Source organism: Elgaria multicarinata, chromosome 4, assembly GCF_023053635.1.
Source record: "Elgaria multicarinata webbii isolate HBS135686 ecotype San Diego chromosome 4, rElgMul1.1.pri, whole genome shotgun sequence".
Taxonomy (NCBI): domain Eukaryota; kingdom Metazoa; phylum Chordata; class Lepidosauria; order Squamata; family Anguidae; genus Elgaria; species Elgaria multicarinata.
This window is the reverse complement of record NC_086174.1, coordinates 74,142,305-74,169,892: the sequence shown is the minus strand read 5'-3', so window position 1 is coordinate 74,169,892 and position 27,588 is coordinate 74,142,305. Positions and strand designations below refer to the sequence as shown.

General features: G+C 40.8%; 1 protein-coding gene across 4 annotated transcripts in view; it reads left to right on the top strand.

The window, feature by feature from the left end:
- Positions 1-27,588, top strand: part of LOC134397695 (SAM and SH3 domain-containing protein 1-like) — a 603,491-nt gene that overhangs the window by 443,672 nt on the left and 132,231 nt on the right. The window contains exon 1 of one of the 4 annotated variants that reach the window (XM_063124571.1): positions 6,414-6,533. The exons of the other annotated variants lie outside the window; for them this stretch is intronic. Coding sequence (XP_062980641.1) covers positions 6,420-6,533 — 114 coding nt within the window. The 5' untranslated portion in view covers positions 6,414-6,419. Of the gene's footprint in view, positions 1-6,413; positions 6,534-27,588 lie in introns of those variants that run through there. 4 annotated transcript variants of the gene reach the window in all.

Genomic DNA, 27,588 nt, shown 5'->3' with positions numbered 1-27,588 from the left:
ATACGTTTATAAGGGCCTGATTCATCACTGAATTACATCAATGTAAATCTAGATGAATGCTGGTTAATGTGCTTGGGAATTATGGGCATTGTGCCAGTGAAAAATCAAGTGTCACAAAGAGGAGAATCAACTTGGACATCTGGCTTTGCATTGATATGCTTCCCTCAAGCCTGCAGTACAATTTAAGCCAGCATTTATTAGTCTGAAGGGAATTATAATAGGCCCTTGTGGTTTAAGAAGCAGTTGCTGAGTGAAACTAACAGTACAACCCGATATGAAGAAATTCCTGTTGAGTTTAATGGAGCTTTCAGCTAAGAATGTATAGGATAGCAATCTCAAGCTAAAGTAGCCTTCCCCAACCTGGTGCCCATCATATGTTTTGTACTACAGCATCTGACACTCATAAACATTGGCTATGTTCTTGAAGCTGCTGGGAGCTGAAGTCCAAAACAACTGGACAGCACCAGGTTGGGGAAGGATGAGCTAAAGTTTGTTGTTACCACAATAGCATTTACAGAATCAGGGCCATCTCAGAGCCAAACTAGGTTTAGCAGATGTAGGGGCCCAATCTGATTGGTACACTGTTGGGACGAGGTAGGAGGGCTTTACTCCCTGGCTGTGCTCCCAATTTGGATTGAAGTGGCCATGCCTGCTGTTTGAATTGGAAGAAAGCTCCCATTCATGTCAGTGGAAGCTTTTCTTCCAGTGCCAATAGCAGGTGCAGGCAGGAGAATACAGATCGGGAGGGCAAGAGGTTAAACTCCTCTTTATCTTCTTCCCCACTGGGGTCCTGTTCTGTATCGGTCCCCTGTTCCTACTCTTTACCTTAAAAAGCCCTACAATTTCTAATTACATGAATGATGCCATGTATAGTTTGGTCTCAGTTACACTAAAAAATAAATGCTTCCCCCATCCCATCCCATTTCCTAGAAGTTTTGGGAACATTACATCGCTCTTAGAATGCATAATGTATAAAACAGCAAGATAAATCTTTTTCTAAACATCTGTATCAAATTATTAGCCCCCTCTCCTAAATATCAACTTAACAGTGGCTACAGAATACCAGCCAATTTGAATTGCTTCAAGATCTGCACAGCTGAAAAAATGTGGTGGGTCTTCAGTGGTATGGACTTCAACAGATGTGGGAATCTTCAAATGTTTGCCATATAGTCTTAGTGCCCAAGTGAAATGGGGCACCTTCCAGCGAAATGTTCTGCAAGCCCCACTGAAATGAATGGAGGACCATAATATGCTTTGCACATACTTCCCTTTCATTTCAATAGAGCTTGCTAAAGAAAACTTCTCGATGCACTGTACCCATGGTCAGAAAGACTTTTTCAGTTTATGTTAAAGATTTACAAAAGATCTGGCTTCAAATCCCTGATGATCTAGAGGCCCACTGGGTGGCCTTGGGTCTATCACTATTTTTCAGTCTCAGTTGTCTGTTTGCAAAATGGAAATAATGGTGGCCCTTAATGGTTTCCAAGCACTGGACACTGTCAGTTTTGCAAATTTATTTATTACATTTATATCCCGTCTTTTTTCCTCCAAGGAACACAAGGAGGATTGGAACCCAATCTTCCTCCTCACCATGTTATCATCACATCAACATCCCAGTGAGATAGGTTGGGCTGAGAGTCTGTGACTGGCCCAAAGTCACTCAGTGGGTTTCCATGGCTGAGTAGGGACTAGAACCCGGATCTCCCAACTCCCAGTCCATAGCGACTACACCACACTGGCGCATCAAATAAGAATGATGTGATTATGGCGGCTTTGCTTCCATGTTGGTTGCTGAAGCATTTTGGTGTCTCAAATGGAAAAAAAACCTCACAGATGTGAGTGTGTTTGTAAACTGCTCAGGAATGATAATATTTTCATACAGTGCTATAGCAACGTTGAATGCTGTATACCTAAATAATTATTTATATGTATAGATATTCTTACCTAATAAACTGCATATATAATACGAAAATATTTAATTATACCACTTAAACATCCTGTGAATAAATGAATAAATGTAATATGTACAAGGAATACATTTTTTATGCCAAAGAAATTCCAACTTAAGTAAGTGATATAATGTTTATCATATTTATGGGTAGAAATATGCATGTGGGTGTACACATTCTTCCTGAGAGGTGAATTGTTACTTACAGTAGAATACTAGAAATTAGCATGAGCATATTTTTAAAAAAAATGAAATGCAAATGCAACTTTCCCCCTTTTAATTTGTAGAAAGTGCACACAAAACACATATGTCAGACTGGAGGCACTTTATTAGGAATTTAAGTATGACCTTTAAGATAAACTCCATAAATTGCTAGACTCCAGTTAACTTGCAGATAAGTGAAATAAAAATAACAATCATTGTAGTATACAAAACAAAAAACAACCCTGCTTTCCCACAAACAGCCAGAAAGTCAGGCGCTCCACTCCCCCATGCTCTTGATATTAAGTGTTCTTTCTGATTGCCCTATGTTTTGGTAAGTACACTACAACTACGTCAGGCTGGAGGTTGCCAGGAAGCAGCAAGCTTTCACTGAGCATGCTTCAGCAGGTCTGGGCTAGATACTGCCTAGCAAAGATGCCTGTCATCTGACCCCCATCCCTGGAATCCAGGTTTTTGTTTTGTCTTGTTTTGTTTACCTGACAGGTCTGCAGGTGGGGCGTCTGCATGTTGTGTCTGGGCCTTCTGTGTCCTGGAGGTGGGTGGACTGTGGTGGTTTTTGTCATGATGTTGCTCTTGAGTGTGCGGCTGTGTCGGAGTCAGTGTGGTGTTTGTCATGACAAACTGAGTTTTGGGTTGCATTCATGCATTTTGTGTTCAGCATTGAACTAACACAAAGAGAGGCCCCAGTTTTGGCATGGTTGATAGAATGGTGACTGATATGCCACTTTCATGTCTTTCTGACATTACACTTTTCTGGCCACTGCCATGTCATGCAAAGCTTTATGTGGTTTCTGACTATGTCATGCAAAGCATCGTGTGGTTCATTTGCACAGGTTTTGCTGTGTTGCCCAAGTCTTGTGGGCAACTGCCCTATCAGAGCTGTGCTCCTGCACCAATACAAGGTTGTGAGTCATGGAATAGTACTGGAGCAAGGTCACTAAGGTGCAATCCTATCTTAATCATATATTCCCCAAAAGAGCATAGGCCTATTCGGTCAGTGTCAGAGGGAGGAAATCCTTAAGTGGTGATAGAGCCATTAAGCATGGGGTGGGAAGCAATGACTGGGAAGATCATTGAGAAATTTTGCCTTTCCTGGTACTGCAGTTGTTCCACTTGGCACACTTGCTTCCTCATTTTGTGTGCATAGTATCATTTATGAATTGCACACCCATGTACACACTTCAGAGTTTGTCTATGTGATGCATGTGAATGTCTGCCTCACACGAATCATAGTGTCTGCCTCACACAAATCATAGTGTCTGCCTCAGACAAATCATAGTGTCTGCCTCACACGCATCATGTAGTGTTTGTACTTGGGGCTGTCCAAGTACAGAATAAGCCAAAGCCTTAGCAGCAACAGAACAAGTTCAGTAAGGGCGGTGGTGTAATTCGGTTATGTATACAGTGCAATCCTTGTACTTCTGTGAAATTCACTGTATATCTAAAAGGGCAGGTTTGGAAAGTGCAAACTTCCTTATTCAGTTGTGTTATTTGTTTAGTGTTAATGCCTGCTGATAGCCATTTAATTTAAATGCAAATGGGAGCATGTTGAGTAAACATCCAGCTATTTTGAGTCCTCTTGGTGGGATTTAAGAAAGGAAGGCAAGACTGTGACCATGCCATTATAATTCCCCAACCCTACATGTCTGAATCCTGACTTATTTTAAATCATAACTTAACATCTCCCTCCCAAACAGTGTGAGAGATGTTTGTTTGTGGGTGGGGGGAGTTTGCTTCCATAATCAACTGCTTTTAAAATTTGTGCAGTCCTCCTCCTAAAAGGTGAATAAAATATTTCTGCAATATGATTAGGTGTAACCTTAAGCACAATCACTTGGAAATTGAATAAATATGGTTAGGACTGGGATGTATGGCTAGAAAGCTTTACTTGTGCTATTTCTAAAGCATGAAAGGGAGCTATGTTTAAGAATAGTATCCTTTCTTTCTCCCTCTGAACATTGTGATTGGTGTTTTGTTCACAACCCTTGTCTACATAAACAAGCATTGCTCTTGCTGGTTGTTATTCACAAAAATCTGCTGTAAATTTTCCTGAACTCCTTACAAGGAGGGTGGGATGCAATTGTGATGAATGTGGCAAAATGCAGAAATTACTGTATTTCTCTTTGGGATTGTGAATTCCACTCTGTTTGTGGTTTACTTGATCACTTATCCTGGCAAGAAAGCCCCTCCCACAGGTTGTTGTATTCTGTTCAGCCTTTGAAAATGATGTAAATCAGATATTATTATTATTATTATTATTTATTTATTTATTTATTTATTTATATAGCACCATCAATGTACATGGTGCTGTACAGAGTAAAACAGTAAATAGCAAGACTCTGCCGCATAGGCTTACAATCTAATAAAATCATAGTAAAACAATAAGGAGGGGAAGAGAATGCAAACAGGCACAGGGTAGGGTAAGCAGGCACTTCAGAACACAGGAACAGACAATATGTTCACACTTGTTACCAGAGGGTGGCAATTTGGCTAGATCCGTTCTCCATACTATGGTTGAGCCCTGGTCAAGTCACTCAGGCTGGAAGGTCTTCTCCTCAAGGAAGGGTTGGGACTTCTGAAAGTAAATGACCTGACAGTTTCTCTACAGCAAGTAATTCCTACAGTGATTATATCATCTGATATAATCAGATAATAGTTACCCCTCAGAGAAGTGCCAGCCTACAAAGGTCACAAATGAGATATATACCTATGAGGCCACTTCTCAGGCCTTCTGCAAATGTTAAGGGGAATATTTGTGTGTTGTGTGTGTGTGTGTGCTCACTGATTTGCTCCCTGTGCATATTCAATATGTTGGATGGCACATGTAAGTGCCAGTTATATACAGTGGGTGCTTATGTGGGTTGGGGTCACCCTTATGTGTCACGCATGCTGTCCAATGTGTAGATGTTGTGTTACTGAGGGGAGGGCAGAGCCAGCCAGTATAAAAACACCTGCAGTGGCTACGCATTTTAGGTATACCTAAGATTTTTTAAGTGTACACCTATATCGTAAAGTGTGAATGCAAGAGAACATGCTCATGTGTATCGTACAGTTGATACACATCAGGGAGCTGCGATTGACAGCAGCCTCATGTTATGTGTTTACTTGGTAGCAAGCTTAAGTTTGTCTATGGTCAATGTATGAAACAATCCTTAGTGTAGCAGTGGAAAGGGTGTTCAAAAAGCTTCTCTTTAGTACTACTCTTCTCAAGAAAGGCACTTGCTAGCCTGCTCTGTTTGTGATGCTGAAACGTGAGCAACCCTGTGTGACAGAATGTGCCTGGGCTGAAAAGGCCCGACCGACATCACAGTGGGCACACAGTCAAAAGTTTAAGCCCAAGTTCCCAGAGCTTGTTTGTTGGACAGAGGTGGGTGGGAATAATTTAGGCAGACTTAAGCAGTAGAATTTCTGGAAGAAGAAAAAAAACGAAGGTGGACATTCTTGAAATGCAAGGTGGGGGGGGCTGGGCTGGCTTAAATATTAACCCCGTGGAGAGGTGATCGCTTTAACTGAATATCTTTGTAGTGTGACTGGAAACTTGGGCCAGGCAGAACCTTCAGGAGGCTGCTCTCTTTCAACAAGCGATTTGTTCGCCTGTTTTAGGGCTCATTGCCATGCAAAGTGGCTGACATCAGAGCACCTTTTGTTGCTAAATGCTTTCTCTGGAGAGAGACTGAGAGAGCAGTCATGTGGAGCTGGGAGAGCCCATTTGGAAAACAGGGGGAGGCAAAGAATTAAAGAGTCGTCTACAAATTGAAAACCAAGCCCAAGCAGGCGCCTGGTTTGAGGAGCGGGAATCGCGCCGCACTTTTTGGTGGATGCTCTTTGCACTTATCGGTAGAAGCTTACCCCCACGTGCCGAAGAAGCGGCCGGGCTTCTTTGAGCACCCCTGCAAGACGGGAGCGTGGTTGCGACCCGCTTTGCTTTGGCACCCTGTTGCTCGCCGCAGCAAGCAGGCAAAGTTTGTGCAGGGCATGGCAGTTCCTGGATGTGCCAAGAAGAGCTGAAGCCGGGAGGGGGACCTGTAGACGGAAGGGCCTCCCCCTTTTTCTCGGGTGGGGGTCCCGTGGCAGGAAGGCAGGGAGACAGAGGGGCGGGCGAGGCGGCATGGTGGGCTGGCTGACGGGTGGGACCGGCTTGCGGAGGCTGAGGCGCCGGCAGGGCGCGTGAGAGCTTGAGGCTGCTGCAGGTCGTCCTTGGCCGGCGTCCCGGCCCTGTGGGGAGCCCCGCTTGCTACCTGAGGCGACTATGGAGGAGGACGAGGAGCGAGCCGCCGGTGCGGAGCCCCAGGCGGACAAGGGCAGCGACAGCACCATGCCCGAGAGTTTCTCCAGGCTCTGGACGGATGTCATGGGGATACTGGTGAGTGGCCGCGGTGAGGAAACTGGGCGAAATGGACTGGCGGACTGGGAACGGTGACCGGAGGGGCACCCCCTTGGCTGCGAGGCTTTGGCAACGCTTGGGTCTTGAAAGGGTCCCGGCGTAATTCTGGCCGCCTCTCCTCAGGAGTGCCGGTTTGGGACGGAACCTAGAAGGGGCTCCTAGAAGTGGTGCCAAAGCGTCGATTGCTCGCGGAGGGGGATTCAGCGGAGTTTGTTTATCACGCCCCGGCGACAGTCCCGAGCCTTCTGAGAGCTGAATTGCCCGCTTTGTGAGTGACACCTGTTGTGTAAAAGTTTGTCTGATGAAATGCACGTTGCTTGGCAAGCTTCTGGATGAATGTACTGGTCCTGTCTGGTTTGTTTAACCCGGCTATTCGTTAGGCTTAGATATCCATTTGTCGGAAAACTTAAACGTTGAGGGTAAAACCAGTACGAGGTTGTTGGTTTTGATGGTTTTGGACGGTCACTTTCATCTCGGTCCAAATCAGTGGTTAGTCATATGATTGGCAGTAGTTTGTCGGTATATAATCAATTCGATATCCTGCGGATTTAAATGGAGTATTAAGTGGAGTATTCACCTTCCAATACTCCATTTAATTCAATTTTGTATAACATTATTTCAATTTTGAGTGACTGAACGCCCTTTTACGAGCTTACGTCTAAACCTGCCACTCTTTCATCTCCAGCATAATGAAAATCGAGGAGAGGCTGTGAATTGTTAAACTTGTGAGCTAAATTTCAACTTTGTGCTGGTGTTTTGCTTTGCGTTTTCCTTTCTTCCTTAACTTTGTGGTTTGGGTTTGATGGTGTCTTCATAGACGACTGTAGAGTGATTTTATCAGCTCTTCATAAGGCACTTGATTATGGAGTATTGTGGGAGTTAAATATTTCTAATACTCCTTTCATGTTTCTGATCTCTTCCTCCCTCCCCTGAGGTTCAATAATTCAATAGCCACGGTGGATCAAAACTGTTCAGCTACACCATACATGCCCTAAATTTAATTAGTTCAACCACTGTAACCGCACCAGTTGCAGAGCAAGGGTAGAGCTAGCTAATGGAATACTTCACTCTTTCAGTCATTTTAACTATTTACTGACAGGCAAAGAATAGAACTGCTGTGATCCAAACATATACTTATAGTTATATATTTTTATTTTGAAGTATAATCAGACTTTTTAAATGTGTTCAGCACTTTTAGGATAATATTTACCTTGGTAACCGTGTGTGAGTCTTAATGATATGCAAGAAGCATTCCTGGTTATCTCCACATTTGATTATCAGAAGGTTTTGGAAGGGTGAACCTAGGCAGCTCAGATTTTTTTTTAAGTAGTTCTTGGTTTTGGAACAAATAACACTAGGAAGATAAATAACTTATTGTAAATAAATAAATAAATCCCATGGTAGTTGCTATTCTGTATTAAATATGTTGTTTTGGTTTTGCTTAAATTTCAATTTTCAGTTAATGAATATTCCACTTTAGAACACTTTGAACCACTCTTTTTAGAAATTAAGAATAGGAATATGACCAACATTATGTTAATCTATTAAAATAAAAGCTAATATGAATTAGAAGACTATTAACTTCTATGGGACACCATCACTTAATATAATAATTGTGCCTATTATATTAAGTGATAAATACTATACAGGAGTATGATTTCTGCTTAAATTAGACATGATTGAAAGCATAAAAGAAGTGATGGTAGATGAAGTTTGTCCAAAACATAGGATAAAACATGGCATAGAACAGTTCTTGTTTCCAGAAAACGCAAGCAATAATTTCTAGCTGACAAAATAACCATCAAAATTAGCTTCCCCCCCCACAATTCTCCACTTTTATTTATTTATTTATTGCATTTCTATACCGCCCAATAGCCGAAGCTCTCTGGGCGGTTTTATGCCAAGTATCAGTTTGTGTCACCCTTCCTTCCCACCCTCCTCCCAAAAGAAGAATTATGGAAAAAGAATAGGAGAGAGTAGAGAAAAAGGAAAAGGAAGAAGGGGGGGAACTGAAGTTGGGGGGGAGGGGGGATACAAAGGATACTTGGATACCAGGCACTGTGGGTAGAGATGCAAATGGAAATCAATAAGTATTTAATTCTTTAAATTATACATCCTTGAAGCATTAATTCATATGTTGAACTATGGCAACCACACTGGGATTTACTTGTTCTTTTTCAAAAAAAAGTTAATGGAAGAATTGACCATGAGCTTATGTGGTGTGCATTTTCTGGCACATTTCAGTACTGTATTGAATGGACTGTGGGGAATGTGCAGGGTGAGTTAAACTGGGTGAGACAAACTGATTTAAACTGGGTGTCTGGGGAAGGTTAATGTAGCAAAGAAAACACTAGCCTTAGTCTTGCCAGTTTCATAGCGCAGTTGCTAGGGCAAAATTACCAGGCATAGCTGGTAATTCAGTGTGAAGATTCAATGGTGTGGATGGCTCCAGCATTATAATGATGGAATAACTAAGCATCCTCTTTGCAGTGTTTTTAACACTTGAGAAACAAATGGATAGAGAAGTCTTTATGCCTACATCTGTGAGAGCATCTAGAGTGGCAAAAGAAATGGTGGGAAAGTGCTCTTCTTCCTTTTCAGCAGGTAATGTGGGTTAGAGCAGCTTTAAATTTGATGGGCATTTACTGCTAGAAGGAAAGGAAAGGAAAGGAAAGGAACCTCTCGTGCAAGCACTGAGTCATTACTGACTCTTGGAGGGTTTCGCTGATGTTTTCTTGGCAGGCCTTATAGCGAGGTGGTTTGCCGTTGCCTTCTCGGGAGGATGGAAGGCTGAGTTGACCTGAGCCGGCTGCCTGAAACCAGCTTCCGCTGGGATCGAACTCAGGCCGTGGGGAGAGTTTCAGCTGCAGAAACTGCTGCTTTACCGCTCTGCGCCACACGAGGCCAGAAGCAAATGAGTAAATGAGAACTTTGCAACGGGCCAGGAAACAATAGATTAATTAGGAATCCTATACTTTATCTCCTAAACAAATTAATTTTAAAAACAGCCGTATTCTAAATTTGCTCTTCCAGTATTGGAATATCTAAGACTTTAGTGCTGGCTGCTAGCCAAGAACCCTACTCAGGCCTTCTCCATTTTCACAAAATTACTAGTGTCAGAGAGATTGGAAGATCCATTTTGGCCCGCCCCCTACTCTTTACAAGTTAGCTGAACAACCTTGGCTTGTAAGGGTTTCCAGCATTATTATAATCTCAAGATTTAGGTCATACATACACCTGCAAGCAGTTTACAGAGCCATTGGGACCCATGGCAACTAGTTTTCCTATGGTTTCCAGTTGCCACTGCACATGCTTGAAGCAGCATTAAAGTTGTCCTAATAACAATGATTCCAGGGAGCCTTGCCACCCCTTACCTCAGTACATTCAGAAAAGTGAAACGGGTAGGTTTCAACATCCATTTAGGATCAGCTAGTCCATATTCCAGAAGGGCCTTTGTCTACTTCAGCCTTCCCCAACCTGGTATGTTCCAGATTTTTTGTACTTCAACTCCCAGCATTCATGACCAGTTGGAGACACCCAGTGCACCATCAAAACTCTGCGTGTTTACACACAAAGGAGCAAAACCCCTGGGTGTACCAAAAAGAGGGAGGCACAAATAAATCCTTGGAAGTTTGTGGGTTCAGGAACAAACTTCATAAACTGCCTCCCCTAGCAAGGATGCACACAAGGCAAGATGATCACGCTGTGCAGCTGCCGCCATCCGACCAAGATGGTGTTTGACACTTGGGAAGATTGCAGAGTGCACTGCTGGGGAAGGGTTAGGATTAGTGTTAGGCTGCGAGTGCAGTCTGTGGAAACACAAATCTGCTGGCTGGAGGAGAGTAGCGACTGTGGTTTTGACTTGTCCTGCCAAGTGACTCTGTAGGTGACCAAAATAACTTACGGTGACTGCCACATGTGATACAAGATCCATGATGAGTTAAATAACTCACTCTGATAACCCATGGTCTGCAGAGTGGGATATTTTGGCTGAATAAGCCACCGTGGGATAAAAAACTCCTGAAAACCACATGATAACCCATGATGGGTTAAATAAGCCATCATGGGTTATAGTGAGGTCCAAACCCAGTCTTTGATTTCTCTCTGCCTTGCAAGGTCTCTAAAAGGGCTGAAGATACTGGCCACGTTCGGAAGTCACTTTAAGCCATGATGGGTTAATACACGGGTCATAGTAGCTTATTTTGAAAATAATGTGCTGTTATCCCCATGCACAACGAGACAAATAAGCTACTGTGCATAATCAGAGTCATCTCCCATCCCTGACCTGCTGCAGTACTCCCGGCCCAGCAGTGGCAGTATTTCACCCATTGACAATATTGCAGCAGCCTGTTTTAACCTCCTACAGTATTCCAATGATAGGGGAGAGATGTGGAGTAAAGTACAGGGGAAAAGGAAGTGTTGGGATGGCTTGTTTTAGGTTGGCAAACTATGCAAAGTTAATGAATAAAAGCACATATAAATAAATCATGGTTTTATTGGCTACTGCCAGCAGTAGTTATATTGAACAATTTATTTGTATTGAAGTAAATAACGTCAACTTACATTTAAATAATGCAATATTACTATTGGCACACATAGGTTTTGCCATATGATACAGCACATCCATCCATATAGTTTAATAATTGTGTTAAACTTTTGCCCCAGAACACTCAAAAAGATAGGGTGTTTTTTTAAAAATGGATAATTGTCAGAATAACTTTTATATTGGTGTATTAGAATCATAGAATCATAGAATAGCAGAGTTGGAAGGGACCTACAAGGCCATCGAGTCCAACCCCCTGCTCAGTGCAGGAATCCACCCTAAAGCATCCCTGACAGATGGTTGTCCAGCTGCCTCTTGAAGGCCTCTAGTGTGGGAGAGCCCACAACCTCCCTAGGTAACTGATTCCATTGTCATACTGCTCTAACAGTCAGGAAGTTTTTCCTGATGTCCAGCTGGAATCTGGCTTCCTTTAACTTGAGCCCGTTATTCCGTGTCCTGCACTCTGGGAGGATTGAGAAGAGATCCTGGCCCTCCTGTGTGTGACAACCTTTTAAGTATTTGAAGAGTGCTATCATGTCTCCCCTCAATCTTCTCTTCTCCAGGCTAAACATGCCCAGTTCTTTCAGTCTCTCTTCATAGGGCTTTGTTTCCAGACCCCTGATCATCCTGGATGCCCTCCTCTGAACACGCTCCAGCTTGTCTGCATCCTTCTTGAATTGTGGAGCCCAGAACTGAACGCAATGCTCTAGATGAGGCCTAACCAAGGCCGAATAGGGAGGAACCACTACCTCACATGATTTGGAAGCTATACTTCTATTAATGGAGCCCAAAATAGCATTTGCCTTTCTTGCAACCATATCGCACTGTTGGCTCATATTCAGCTTGTGATCTACAATTCCAAGATCCTTCTCGTTTGTAGTATTGCTGAGCCAAGTATCCCCCATCTTGTAACTGTGTATTTGGTTTCTATTTCCTAGATGTAGAACTTGGCATTTATCCCTATTAAATTTCATTCTGTTGTTTTCAGCCCAGCACTCCAGCCTATCAAGATCACTTTGAAGTTTGTTTCTGTCTTCCAAGGTATTACCTATCCCACCCAATTTTGTGTCATCTGCAAATTTGATAAGTGTTCCCTGCACCTCCTCATCCAAATCATTAATAAAAATATTGAAGAGCACTGGGCCCGGGACTGGGCCCTGTGGTACCCCACTCGTTGCCTCTCCCCAGTTTGAGAAAATTCCATTGATAAGTACTCTTTGAGTCTGATTCTGTAGCCAACTGTGAATCCACCTAATAGTTGTTCCATCTAGCCCACTTTTAGGTAGTTTGTTAATCAGAATGTCATGTGGTACTTTGTCAAAAGCTTTGCTGAAGTCAAGATATATGACGTCCACAGCATTCCCAGAGTCCACAAGGGACGTTACTTGATCAAAAAATGTGATCAAATTAGTCTGACAGGATTTGTTCCTGACAAATCTATGTTGGCTTCTAGTAATCACTGCATTGATTTCAAGGTGTTTACAGACTGACTTCTTTAAAATCTACTCCAGAATTTTCCCAGGGATGGATGTCAGACTGACTGGTCTGTAGTTCCCAGATTCCTCCTTTTTGCCCTTTTTGAAGATAGGAACAACGTTATCCCTCCTCCAGTCTTCCGGCACCTCACCAGTCTTCCATGATTTTGCAAAGATAATAGACGAAGGTTCTGAGAGTTCTTCCGCTAGCTCCTTCATTACTCTAGGATGCAGTTCATTGGGCCCTGGAGATTTGAACTCATTCAAGGAAATTAGGTGTTCTTTGACCATTTGTTTATCAATCTCAAACTGCAATCCTGCCCCCTCAACTTCTGCTTCACTTTTTCCAGGGGGTTCATAGACCCGCTTTTGGGAGAAGACTGAGGCAAAGTAGGAATTGAGCACTTCAGCCTTTTCTTTGTCATCTGTTATCAATTTTCCATTCTCATAACGTAAGTCTCAGGAAGTTAGGTGAGGTAAACTTATAGTTTAGAAACAAATCCATATCAAAATGAAATCCACAGAAGAATACATATTAACTTTAGCTAAGCCAAAATTTCTTTAACTTTAGATGCTACTGTAGAACTTTTTTTGTGTGTCACTGCAAGTGGCTTGAAGAAGCATTAAACCCCCAAAACATAAAGATTACTTTTACTTACCTGAACATGGAGGTGCCCATGAAAGGAGTTTGGCAGTTTGACTGAAAATAAGACTGAGTTTTAAGTCTGACTTGAAGAGTTAGATGGTTCTTTTCAAAATTAGAACCTAAGGAGGAGTATCCAATATTGCTGCTACAACTCCATTAACAAGAAGTTAGTATATTCCTGAAGTGATTGGAAATGCTTATTTTCAGAATGGGGCAGGTTAGTGGAACTTGCAGAAGCGAGCTTAGCTGAACTGCCCCATTCCAGAGGTGAGTGTTCCCACTCATTTCTGATTTCTTCAGCAACTGCTAGCTTCTCGTTGCAATAGCTGTGGTTCCTGCTTGTAAGTGGGCAGCATTGGATACTGCTCAATGAATGGACATTGCTATTTAATTTTTAAAATTTCAGATATCCTGATGGAAAAACATTCAGCGCTTCTAGAAGTGAATAGTTGCTTAAAACAAAACCTAATGATTATACTAACAAAATATGCAGCTTATGATTTTGTCATTCGACACTTTCTTCTCCTTTTCATAGAAGTGTGGTCTATAGTATAGAGAAAGTTTAAACAGCTGGATTTTAAGCAAGTGGCTGGCATCCAAAGGGCTGAGCTTGGCATTCTGCATATGCACCAGGGAGTTTCTAGTTCTCTTTTTTTGCTGTACCCCCTTGTATACATTCCTCAGGGTCTGGGAATGCAGTGGTGTATCCGTGGAGAGTGGTGTGCAGGTGAATGTTGTGTGGAAATCAGCAGCATCTTTATGTACATATAGAAGTGCTTTGTATTCATGCCCAGGGCTCTTTGGTTCCCAGTTTTGTACTAGTTGTAATACTCTTTAATGCACTTAGTTGAAGTAAAAGTGTATAGAAGCCAATAGAGTTTATGAAATCATACAAATAAGAGTACAAACAAATTAAAAATGTTTGTGCAGACCAGACAGAAGTAAAAGGGAAATCCTCCATTAGTTTTCATGCTTGGGTTTCAAGTGACCAGAAAGCAGGCTTTCCTTCCATTATTAATCTACTGCATCTTTTTGTTTTATAGAAGGTTGTGTGAAACTCCATTCTTCTAGCTGTACAGTCAGGCATTTGTCTGGTCACCTGTGGTGAATAAAATGAGCTGTGCAGGGGAAAGTCCAACTGCTGCTGCATGAGTCGTTTGTTTGTTTTTGCTTTCATAAAGTGGCAGAAGCAGAATAGGAGGGAAGAGGAGAGTAGACATCTTGTGCAGAGGAGTGTATGACCTCGTCTGCAACACTTATTTTCAAGGCTCTGCTAATCTCTTTATAGAGCCAGACAGCTGAATGAGATAACATTTGATACAAGCTTTTCCTTCCTTGTCATCTGGCATAACACAAAAGTCTCCATCAAACTTCTCTCTATCTACTAAGCTTAACAGCCTCAATCTTTTGATAAAAATCTGATTTCTGTTTTATGGTGCCCTTTATGAATTGCTTTTCGTCACACTTTCATTGGGAAAGAAGGTAATACAGTGTTTAAAAACAAACAAATAATTTTGTGACTCCAGTCAGTGCTTTTTATACATTCTTACTTGATTGTTAAATCCCCTTGCTTATTAAAAATGTAAGTGTATGCATGGTTTAAATAGTTTTTTCACCGTGCCCAAGACCAGTGATTTATGTTTTGTCCAATTATATAGGGAGAATTAGGAAAACAAAGATGTTGCTGTATTTTGTTTTATGGGTTAAAAAAATATGTCACTACTCAATATTTGGATTGCCACTCTGGAAATGGCCCACCCAGTATTGGGTGCAAGGGTCATGGCATTAGTGCAAGTTGTAGAATTCCATCAGGAGGAGAATGGAGCGTTAGCTTCTTTGTGTAGCTGTACTAGCAGTTGCCTGCTATGCAAAGCAACATACTAGATTCTGGCTTTGCGTGACTTCTTTGTTTTCCTCTAAACATCTTTGCTTGTCAACCAAACCTCTGGAATTGTTGAAGCCATGGAGCAAAAATAATTTACTCCATGTTTTCAATTTGGGGGAAGCATCCTTATAAATGTTAGGGAAAATGGAAACATATGAAATACAGTGCCAATTTATGTATGTTTACTCAGAAGTAAATTCTGCTGTGTTCAGTGGGCCTTACTGTGCCCCAGTGTGTTTAGGATTACAGCCTTTCTTATCAAGCCTAAATGTGTTAATTCAGTCACACACACTCAGCCCAACCTTCCTCATAAGATTGTTGATGTGAGGATAAAATGGAGAGGAGAAGGATTATGTATGCCACCTTGGGTTCCTTGGAGGAAAAAAGGTGGGATATAAATGCAATAATTAAATAAATAAAAATAAATAAATAAAAATATGAAGTGTGTCCTAACATTGTACTGTTGAGTGTATTTATGCAACTTAAAAGTCTAAATGTCTTGGTTTTATTCAAAAAATAGTTATAATATATTCGGTTTCCAGAGGGGAAGCCATGTTAGTCTGATGCAGCAAAACAATGAAGAGAGTTATAGCACCTTAAAAACTTAACTGAACAAGGGTACAACCAACAAATGGTTGGCCTCACTTCTTCAGGCAGCTTGTGCTCATCTTCAGGGCTGAATATGATGAAACTCATTCATCAAAACTGGAGAAGTGGATGCCGTAATCACCACCCTAGAGTCTGCTCTCAATGTGGAGTCCATTTCTGAGCAGGTACAAGTGATTTCATCAGCAAGCCCCCCCTCTGCCCCCTTTTTCTATCCCCCTCTGCCTTAGCATCTCTAGTCTCTTTCCCAGCCTTCTAGTGTCTTTGCCTGCCTTACTACTATTCATAAGGTTGAAGGCTGCCATGGAAAAGGTCTTCCTGTGGGTCTCGATCAGTCTTACCCCATTAAAGAACGGACGCTATGGATCTGTCCAAATATCAAGCATGGATAGGGTGGCAAAATTGTGGAAAAGGTGGGGTAAGGTATTGCTTAAATCAGGCCAAATTGTAAGATGATGGAGTGGGGTAGTTTGACTTTAAATAGTGTGGCATACTTTTGGAATGGGACTTAAGCAAAGTACTATTCACTGTTAATAAGGAGTAGGAGGGCTAATGCACATGAAGGTATTTCCTGAGATAAGCATGTCTCTCATTAATGTTAGAGGATCCAAAAATTGTTTCCATGCCTTAGAAACAGCTGGACTTTATTAAGATTTTAACACATCATCATGACAAAAGTGCCTTTGTTGGTAGAGAAGGAACATGTGATTAAAAAACAGAGCATTTGAGACCTTACCAATAATGGAACATTTTTTTTAAAAAAAGCAGAAATGTATCATTAGCTTTAAATAGTTCACATTTTAAATCTAAATACCTCTTCTGAAATAAAAAGCACAAGTTGTACTTCCAAAATACTTGATGCTTAGTCCAGAGCTGTGTATGGCTTAGTTTTCCTGGATTTGGAGTAGCCTGTTTTTCTTTGTTCTGTTTAGAATTATTGATTTAACAAACCTCAGCTATTAAAAGAGAAGTTCAAAATATGATCTTATTGGAAATGATTATTATTGGAAATGATTATTAAATAAAGTATTTCTTATAACTGTATTATTGTTGGATGAACTATTCGAAAGCTTTTATGGCACTCTTTCATAGAATAAACAACACATGCCCAAGCTCATGCATGAACGCCCATAGCCCATAATACTTCAAAATCCATTTTCAAGATGGGTGTGACAGGAAAATGGGATTGTTATATGATGTTTTTGGAGCCATAACAAAAAACATATATTTGAGATCCCTGCAGTTATGAGAATTCATTTATGAAAATCTATTCTTTAGTATGATGAACTAACATTTGAAATGCCAAGGATAAAGACAGATGTAATAATAATAAAAAGAATTCACAGCAGGTCCCTCAGCTGTGGTGTGAGTCTGTCTTCTTCCTGGCTTTCCAGTTTGAATGGCAGCAGTACACACCAAGGCACTGAACACTGATTCAGCTGTTAATGTTGCCACTCTAGCAATATTTTAAGAAGGTTGCCAGCCTTTTAAAAAGCATTTTAAAAGTTCTACATACAGTGCTTATCCGTATACCATTCTATCTTCAATTTAGTAATAAAAAAGGAATCTCTTACAATTGTTCAGAGCCACTTGGTGAGGTTCTAGATGTCAGCAATTGGTGCTTCCCAATGTTTTATTGCTGCTGCTGCAAGCTTGCAGAATAATTGGTTTTTTCTGGATGAGAAAATGTAGTTTACATTGGGAAGCATTTCACTGCTTTCAATCAGCTCCACTATTTATTCATTTATTTAAGGAATTTCTGTATTGCCCTTTGACATCAGTTTTTTTTAGAGTGGTTTGCAATAAAAAGCACATGAATTACAATCAAACATAAACAGCAATCAAAGCAGGATTTAAAAACACACACCCTTTACAAGGCTCTTTAAAAGCTTGGCAACCCTCTCTGGGGAGAGGAGTCCAGAGACAGGTGTTAATAACCCTATTTTTACCCTACATGCTGGGTGTCATTAGATGAGTGTTTTATTGCATGCTCGTTGCTGGGCACTCACAGAATTTCGTGGGTCCCTCTCATGATGTCTGCATCCCGCATGCCTCCCGTCCCTTCTAGCCTTCTTCACGCAACAAAAGAAATCCCATTAAGTCTGACTTATTTTTGAGATGGAAGTTTCCGCTCCAGGGTGCTCCAGGGACCAGAAGGTTCGAACATATAAGACCCACTCTGGCCTGCTTGCATTGGCTGCCTGTATGTTTCCGAGCCTGATTCAATGAGCTGACGTGAACCTACCCGTACACTATGTTCAACATCTAAGGTCCTTCTCCAGGTGCCTACTCCAAGGGAAGCTTGGAGGATGGCAACAAGGGAGAGGGCCTTTTCAGTAGTGCCCCCCCCCAATTATGGAATGATCTCCCCAACGAGGCCTGCCTAGTGCCAACATTGCTATCTTTTCAGTGCCAGGTTAAAGCTTTTCTCTTTTCCCAGGCAATTAGCAATATATGAAGAGCTTCATCAATCCTGGATCTGTTTTTACAGTTGTTTATAAAGTTGCTTATAATTGTTTTTAGGTATATGTTTGTGTGTATTCAATCAATCAATCAATCAACCTTTATTTGCAGTCAACAGACCATTATTATAGCATGTAGGTACACACACATTAATAAAAATACATGATGGTAAAAAGAAAGGATACGAAATCTGTAAAAATGCTAATCAGTAGATTTAAAGAAATGATCAAACATCCATGAGTGGTCTAATGAGAATAACCAGATTCAGAAAATTGGCCACTTGCTCAGTAATAGGCTTATTGGTGCCCTGGAGTAAAATAATCATAAGAGACTTGGGAGAGCAACCAGGGAAACACTGTATAATAGGACATATTAGGTCTTTCCTGGCCTCTTGATAATAACTGCAGTAGAATAGAACATGCAAGATGGATTCCACCTCGGCGTTATTACAGGGGCAGCATCTATTATTCATTGGGATTTTCTTGAATCTGCCCTCCAATAGCTTGGAGGGGAGAACATTGAACCTTTCTAAGGAGAATGCCTTCCTATATTTAGGGATAGTTAGCCATCCCAAATATGGCATCCCATCTTTGCAGGAATGGCCTGGTAAACCCAATGACTGAGGGGAACATGGTCCCCCTGCAGCTCCTTGGAGCTCCTGGTAGTCTGTGTCCAGTAATCTCTGTTTAACAGACGATTTGGCACTTTCTATGTCCATGGATGGCAAGTGGAAGGGAGAAAGCCCTACAGAGGTAACGTTTTGCACCACTACTTTTGTCCAAGGAGATTCAAAGGAATCTGACAATACCTTGGAGGCCAAAGAATTAGGAGTAAGCACAAGGCAGCAATGGAGCCAAAAGTATATAGAATATATCCATGCTAAGCATTTTAGCAAGTTTAGCCCAGCCTCCAGATTAAGGACAGCTCCAGAAACACACCTGGGAACACCAAATATTAACCCGAAGAAAAGACATTGAATTCCTTCAAGAGAGCTCTTAGAGTGAGGAAACCAGATTGGACCCCCAAAAAGAACCTGAGTCACAGTTTTGGCTTTAAAGACTCAGGTGGCTGCTGGCAGAAATTCCCCACCCTTCATGAAGAGGAACCGGGTTAGTGCAACCACACTTTGTTCGGCTTTGGCCTTGGCATATTTTTTATATGTTTGTCTGTATATTGTATGTTTTTGTGGTTTTAAATTCTGTATATTGTTTTTAATTGTTTTAATCTTATGTAAACTGTTCAGAGAGTTTCGGCTTTGGACTGATTTAGAAATGTTTATAATATTAATAATAAAAAATAGGAAAGTGCCATTCCAGGTGAAGGAGTAGAAAAAGGAGGCAGTGTGTAGTTTTGTGATTGGCCGCTCTAGTTGTTAGGGGATGATTTTACCAGGGCACTCCAATCTTAATGTTTTGGGAGAGACACTGAACTGACATCCATCTTTGTCCTAATCAGAGTTGCACTTTCTACTAACATTAATGCCAACTAAGCAGGGGTGAATGAGGTGTGTGTGTGGCAACAGAGGAAGCGTCAAGTTGTATTTTATTCATCATAACTCCCTAAACCCTGTCTATCCTTCTGAAATTTTGCAGGGAACTTACCTAGGGATACGTTTACAATATATGTATTTTTTATTCACATTGCACCAAAATCATAGGGACGGAAGGAAATCTCTCTATAAAAAACAACCCACCCACCCCGAAAATTCAAATGACATCTTGCACAAAAGAATCCTGGTTCTATTTGTCTGATATTTGACATGCCCCATCCCCTCAAAAGGCTGCTTCTTTACTATACCTGCAAATTAATACAGGTCTGACAAAAAAAAGTTATAGGTCAGCCTTTCCCAACCTGGTGCCCTCCAGATGATTTGGGGTGCAACCACTGTCGGCCCTAACCGTTGACTATGCTTGTTGGGGCTGATGGAACTTGTAGTCCAAAACTTCTGGAAGATGCCAAGTTGGGGAAGGCTGATTACAGCTGTTGATGTCCCCATTGTACTCAATGGGAAGACATTGAAAGCTTCTTATTTTATTAATCAAGGTTTTGCTTACGATACAAATGGGAGTTGGAGCATGCAACTTTATTATTTATTTATTTATTTATTTATTTATTACATTTCTATACCACCCAATAGCCGGAGCTCTCTGGGCGGTTCACAAAAATTAAAAACATTCAAAGTATAAAACAAGCAACTCCTTGTCAAAAGCCACAAAGTAACTTTCAGAACGCTAAGGGCATCCTACATTGTGCCCATTCATCAGCAATGTCCCTCCTTGAAACTAAGCCAATGGAAACAGTATAGCCCAGCTCTTCTGCCATAAATCTTTGCAGCATGGGGAAGGAGCCATGTTGTAAAGGCTTTCAAATTATAATGGTAATATGGGAAGTTAACTTTAGTGGGTTGTTTTTTTAAAAAAAGAATAATATACAGAGAATCCAAGATTTCCCAATAACATGAAAAGCTTTTCAGATTGACAAGGTTTCCACTAACCTTGATTCAAAACAGAGTAGTGTATTTATAGTCAGTCCAGATCTGTGCTTATGGGGGTATTAAGAATAAGATTTAAGTATGTGTACTTTTCAAAATAGCTGCTTTTAAGAAGAAGTTGGATAACCATTAGATTGTGCATGCTTTTGTGCATAGTGGTAATTAGCATCCATCAGACCCAATCTGTCTCCCCTTTGCTATGTTGACCCTGCATTTGCTTAACATGCTCACTAAGCTACAGTCTTGTTTTTGTAGTTTCGTAGATGAATTCATGAAAAACAGGAAATTGTCTTACCTTGTTTGGATCCTAATAATAGTCAGGGGCTGAAGATATAATTCAGGTGAGAGATTGGTGAAAAGGGAGATCACAGCTCTGGTTAGGGGGATCAGGGGACAGGCGGTGACCCAGTGCCCAGCTTTATACAGGACTGCTGATCTAGGTAGTTTGTGACTGCTGGTATAGATTTAAAGCCTCAGGCGAACTAGGGTCACTTATTAGAGTCAGGTTGATTGTTTATTTCAAAACAAGCCACTGTAACGTGCTGGCAAGAAGAGTGTAGTAATAAATTCAATTTACTTGAGAAGGCAGGCTGTTTAGCCTCATCAACAGGCACTTTGGCAATGATGAAGCAATATGGGCATATAAGATCATAAAGGAACAAAAATACCAGATCTAAGAATGGAAAGGTTTATAAACTGGCAAGACATAAAGCTTTTATTAGCCTGCTGATATCCCTAATTGATATAAACATGAAGCTCTGCACAGTCCCCAGTACTTAGAAGATATGCATCTAAATAATATTTAAATGGATATTCACAGTTTAAAGCCCACAGGAGGGTGATTGTACTTGGTTTAATTAAATGAGCCGAACCCCCTGATAACTGTATTATTGCTCCTAAATAAAATACTGTTTGTATGCAAGCCTCTTTGTGCCTGGCTGAAACAATAAAAAGCCAAGCCCCAGTACTATAGTATTTATATGTAAGCAGTTTTCTTAACAGTGCTAATTTGTCCTGGTACAAAAACACAGATTATAATAACTGCTGCTACAGGAATATTACAAGGTTTCTGAAGTGGACCACTGTGGTAGGATGGAAGTGGTAATATAAGAATAACTTATCGATTGTTATATACCACCCTGTACTATAGATTTTTCTCTATGCGTATGGGGGAATTGTGATTGTAGTGCTAGTCCCTTCGTCTCTGTTCATCCAGTATCTTCAGAAATGGCAGAACGTTGTTTGCCCAGGACCCTATATGCTTGGACTCAATTTACATGATCTGCACGCTTCTCTGCCACTCTTCAGGGTCACATATGTACCCCCATGCAAGTCCTTACACATATAAGCATGATTCATGTGATTACAAAGAATCCCTATTTTGTGAACTGCCCAAAGAGCTTCAGCTATTGGGTGGTATAGAAATGAAACAAATTAATAAAATAAATATGACCATGCATATCCTCAAACTTTCCAATCCTTACAGATTGTGCAAACTGTGTGGGAAAATGTGGTCATGAATAATGTCTATACATGTAGGGGCCTGCATAGGGATATATATGTGATTCCAGGAGTGGTAGACAAGTGGGAGCATGTCAACTCTTCACTTTCATCCTGACCAACAGATATACAGTGCTGACCAGGCCGCTGTGCAGTGATGTGACAAAACAGGCTCAAAGGAGCCTTTTATTGATCCAGTGCACTTCCCCTGTGCCATCTTTTTCCTCAACTTCCTGTGTACTGTGAAAGCAAATCTGAGACTTAAGTAATTATCTCTATATAAGTGTCTAACCATGCAATCATATCTATATTTATTCAGAAGTAAGTTCCACTACATTCAGTTACCATTCTCAGGTAAATGTGTATGGTATTCCATTCTGAATAAATCTGAGGGAAATGGTGCTTTGCCCACTTCTTTATATGGGAGGTGCTAAGCAATTGTCAGTTGACTCAGCTCCTTACATTTGCTAAGATGGCGACCCGTCTTACTTTCAAACATACTAAATTACGATCAAATGACTGTATACCCATCTTGAAGCCTAAACTGAAGGACAAGTGACAAGAGCTGTGGAAGGCCAGACTAACAATAAGATGCTTGAATTGGAACCAATACGTTGTTTGTGGTCAAATACATTACCTAAGAACTGAAGGAAGCAATTAGTCCTGAATTGATTACCTGCTGGATATCAAGTCCCTATTAAGGTGGGAGGGCCCACCTAGGTGCATGTCTTGTGGTGATCACCTCACTGTTAAATACAGCTTGCATCCATAATTCTCAGAAGTGCAGCAGGTCATTCTCTATGCCTTATTTCCTGGTCTCAATTGGACCTTGGTTCTAGGTGGCAGTGTTAATCTGCAACTTTATTTGGGTTTCCTGAGCCATATTTGAGTACTGCTCATTTTTTTAAAAAAACCCTGTTTGGATTATTAGGGATAAGCTGAAGATGAAAGCATCCCCCTGCGTTTGCAGCAATACTGTTGTGTAGTGCAACATGGCCTTGCTGCTGCTGTGACATAAATTTGAATATGCCTATAGCTCCTAAGGCCCTTGGAGATCAACAGGCAAAAGAGTAACTATAGCTAATTGATTTACCAGTCATAGTTAGAATTTTGTAAAATATTTTACTATTTCATCTTTATACCTCCAGAAATGTCTAGCCTGTGACTCTGTAAGATAAAGAACTAAACAGAATGGAATTGTTTATATCCTTTATGTAGTGACATGCAATTTTTTAGCAGTAAGGATTTCCTCAGGAACTCTTTCTGGAAGTGGGTGGTGTACAGCTACTAGGACTGTGACACACAATTCTTGTCTGCATATCCTTTCTGCTCTGCTAATACATAATTTTATGTTATTTGGATTATGGGACGCTATCTCTCTGCTTTCAGAAAGTGTATGAGGTTGATAGGGAGACAGATTCCTGCTGTAATAAACTGGGTGACCTTGGGCCAGTCACAGCCTGTGAGCCTAACCTACCTCACAGATGTGTTAAGGATAAAATAAGGGTAAAGCATATGTATGGTTTTATTTTGAGAAAAGGTGTGATGAAATTTGAAATTCAGCTGTTGTCCCTCCACTAACAGTAGACTTCCTTCTTTGAAGTGGGGAATGGGACAACATTTGCCGGTTATTCAGACCCCCTCCCCTGTGCACCCTCAGATTTGTTCTGGAGGGGCTCCAGACCAGATTTAGGGGCACATGGGACTGAGGGAGAGAGAGACAGTAATTGAAAACTGCCCCATTCCATTGGCGGAAGCTTTCAGTAAATAAATAAAAAAATAAATAAATGTCCTTATTGGCTGATCCATGGAGCAAATTCCTGAATAGGGCTTTCATACCAATGAAGCCATGGCTGAATATCCAGTCCATGGTTAATTTGCCTGTTTGTCCATTGGAATCTGTGGACTAAAGCATGGGTAACTGTCAGCTGCAGTCTTAGGGGTTATAAGAGCTATGTGTAAAGTTATCTTGCACCCTGTGTTGTAAATGACTGGCTTCATCTACAAAATGCATTGCATCAATGGACCATTTTGCAAACTATTGAAGCCAGTGCATTTCCTGAGGGAATTATTTAAATATATGCCTGTTTATTTTCTCTAGTTGATTGCAAAGCCTAAGCATATACTTCCCAGTACTTGTTTATGTGCATATATTCTTCTCAATTTGCTCAGCATGGTGCTTGGTAACCTAGACAACAAATCTGTGTAAATGTGCACCAAATGGGAAGAAATGTTAAATTGCTTTCTCTGGTAAGAAAACCATTAGATGCAACCTGCAAAATGGGAATTCTGAATATTGGAAGAAATGTCAGTATCACTTTTACGATGATGATGATGATGATGATGATGATGATGATGATATAGAAACATGTTTTATCTTAATGCACATTTCTCTCCATCCCCACATTCATTGTATCTGTGGTAGTTTGGAGGGATCATATGCTTACTAAACCTTGTGTTTGACCACGATCTGATTAAACTTGTCATTTTCATGCGAACCTTATCAAGGAGAATTTAAAAAAAAACATTGATAAGAATTTAATTTCTGCTCTTGGTCTAATTATATTGCGTTAAAAGTATCTTCATTTTCTGTTATGCTACCCTGCCTGTGCAGTGTATGAAGCAATAATGGGCATTTGTCTAAACAGCTGCAAAGCCAATTCACTAGGTTTGTTCAATTTATTTATTTATTTATTTTATTTATTACATTTTTATACCGCCCAATAGCCGAAGCTCTCTGGACGGTTCAACTCTCTCCTTTAAAAATTAGTTTCATCTGATATTAGGTATGTTCTCATTAAGTAATGTACTGTTTCCTGACTGCTAATGCCCTGGTGGTTCTTGGTACCCCGAGGTCTAGTACATCAAGATCCCTGATGCAATGCAACCCAGGTACATTACTTAATGCTGCTGCAATAATTGTAGACATTATCACAAAACAGAATAACCATAGTACAACTCAAAGCCAAAATCGGTTTCGGTTGATATCGTAAAGATAACTCTTTCATATAGATGAAGACCAGATTATTAGTAAAACAACTGAATCCTGAAACTAGTAAAAGCTGAAAGTGCTTTAAAGTTATAAAACAGGATATTCCCCTAGCTTATGAGCAGTTTGCTCTATCTGTACTTGTAGATGAAATTTTATTTTAAAGCTTTTTTATTGTTTTGAAATAGAAGTCGCAGTGAAGTTTTATATGGTAGAATTGTAAATGGTCAAGAATTCCCACTATTGACAAGTTCAGTGGGTTTTAAGGTCCTTAAAGATTTTTTTAAAAAATATTGTACCTTATAAATAAATCTAAACAAACAAACAAAGATTGCCTTGCTGGAACACATCAGGTTCCTTCTGCTCCGTCATTCCGTTTCACACAACAGCCAAATAGGTACTTTTAGGCAGCTTTTAAGTAGAGCAGGATACTTTGGGGAAGCTTTTAAGTAGAGCTGGGAGACAATAATATCTCCTGTGTCCAGCATCTTGCATTCAAAATGCTGCTGCCTCTGTACATTGAAGCTCCTTCTAGCTAGTTAATATGCTCAACAGCTTGTGATAGATCTGTTAGCTATGAATTTGTCTAATCCTATTTAGTGAAATCGATAAGGTTTCACTAAAAATACTTGTTTGAAGAAGTATTTCGGTTTATCAGTCCTGAACCTACCACCCATCAGTTTCATTGGGTGTTCTTATGTTCTAGAACAGCTTTTGCCAATCTGATGCACTTATCGGAATTTCAGTCCCAACAACTCTGGAGGGCACCAGGTTTGGGAAGTCTGTTCTAATATTATGCCAGAGAGACAAAACAATCCTCTCTGCACCATTCATAATTGTATAGACCTCTATCATATCTCCCAGACTTGTTTGTTTTATGACATTTCTTAAGTGTGTTTAAAAGAAAAAAAGAAAAAGACTTGAACTGCAATTTCTGGGGAGCTTATCATGGATAAATAAGAAGTAGAAATAATTGTCTTCTGTTCTTGCACTCTTCCTCCACAGCATCTTGTACACAGCATCTTGTACCCTATAGGCTATTATGAGGAACAGGATATTGGTATAAGTTGTTTGGCAGTAAGCATATTTGTTTTTTAATGTCTAGAAGTAGGCATGTAATAATCTGTTCTAACCCAGCTGCTTCTAAACTAGTGAGGCGTAAGATTTGGTGAGCAGCTGGAGCAGTTGTGAGAAGCAAAAGGTATTCAGGGTATGCCTAAGTTTTCCAGATGTCTTCACCCCTTTTTTAAAATGATGCTTATTCCAGAATATTGAAATAATATCTTGGAAAACACTTTTCCTATTTTATTCTTGTTAAGAATTTTGCTTCTAGGCTAGTCTCTTGGTAGAGAGAGTCGGGGTCTGCTCCTCTTGGACTCTTCCCCCACCCCCACAGGGCAAACTGTCATCTTGGCCCTGTGGGGAAGAAGAAGGACCGAGGGGACAGGAGCAGGCAGAAGTAACATCGGGGCCTGCTCCTCTTGGATTCTTCCCCCACCCCCACAGGGCAAACTGCCATCTTGGCCCTGTGGGGAAGAAGAAGGACCGAGGGGACAGGAGCAGGCAGAAGTAACATCGGGGCCTGCTCCTGTTGGACTCTCTCTCTCTCTCTCTCTCTCTCTCTCTCTCTCTCTCTCTTTCTCTCTCTTCCCTCCCTCCCTCCTGGACTCCTTTTCCTTGTGTGTCATATTAGACTGTAAGCCTGAGGGCAGGGACTGTCTTTTTTGCTAAGTGTAAGCCGCTCCGAGAGCCTTTTTTGGCTGAGGAGCGGGGTATAAGTATGATAAATAAATAAATAAATAAATAATAAATAGAAAGGTTGCTGTAACTGAGGTTTTTCTTATATCTTCTCCCCACCCCCCATCGTGCTGCAGCACCAGTATAGAAAAAAGGCAAATGTTCCTGGGATGAATGGGATACATGTGCACACACTAAGATTAAATTAATGTGTTGTGCTTATTGTAGCTGATAACAGCTACAATAAGCACAACACATTAATTTAATCTTAGTGTGTGCACATGTATCTATGTTGCTTTATATAGTCCTGAAATAATTAATTATTATTTTGCTCTTTTAACCATTTATGTATATGAGGAATATGTGAACACATAGTGTTATTTGAATAAATTAAAAAGATAGATAATCTAGATCTATTTTCAGAATGTCAGATGGTATCTTAGATTGACAGACCATATTCCTATTTAAAGAATATTTGGGGTTGGATCCAGAATCTACCTTCCATGAGTAGAAGGGCTCTGTTTGTGGAAGATCCATCTGCCTGACTCTTGGGGATACCCTATCTCCCCACACAACAGCTCACCCCACTCAGCAGGGTCTCCTGATTCTCTGTATCACATTTTTCAGAGATCTGGAGAAGCTGCCACAGGAAGGAGGGAGGCAAGGAAGTCCACTTCTGCAAATCTGGATCCAACCCTT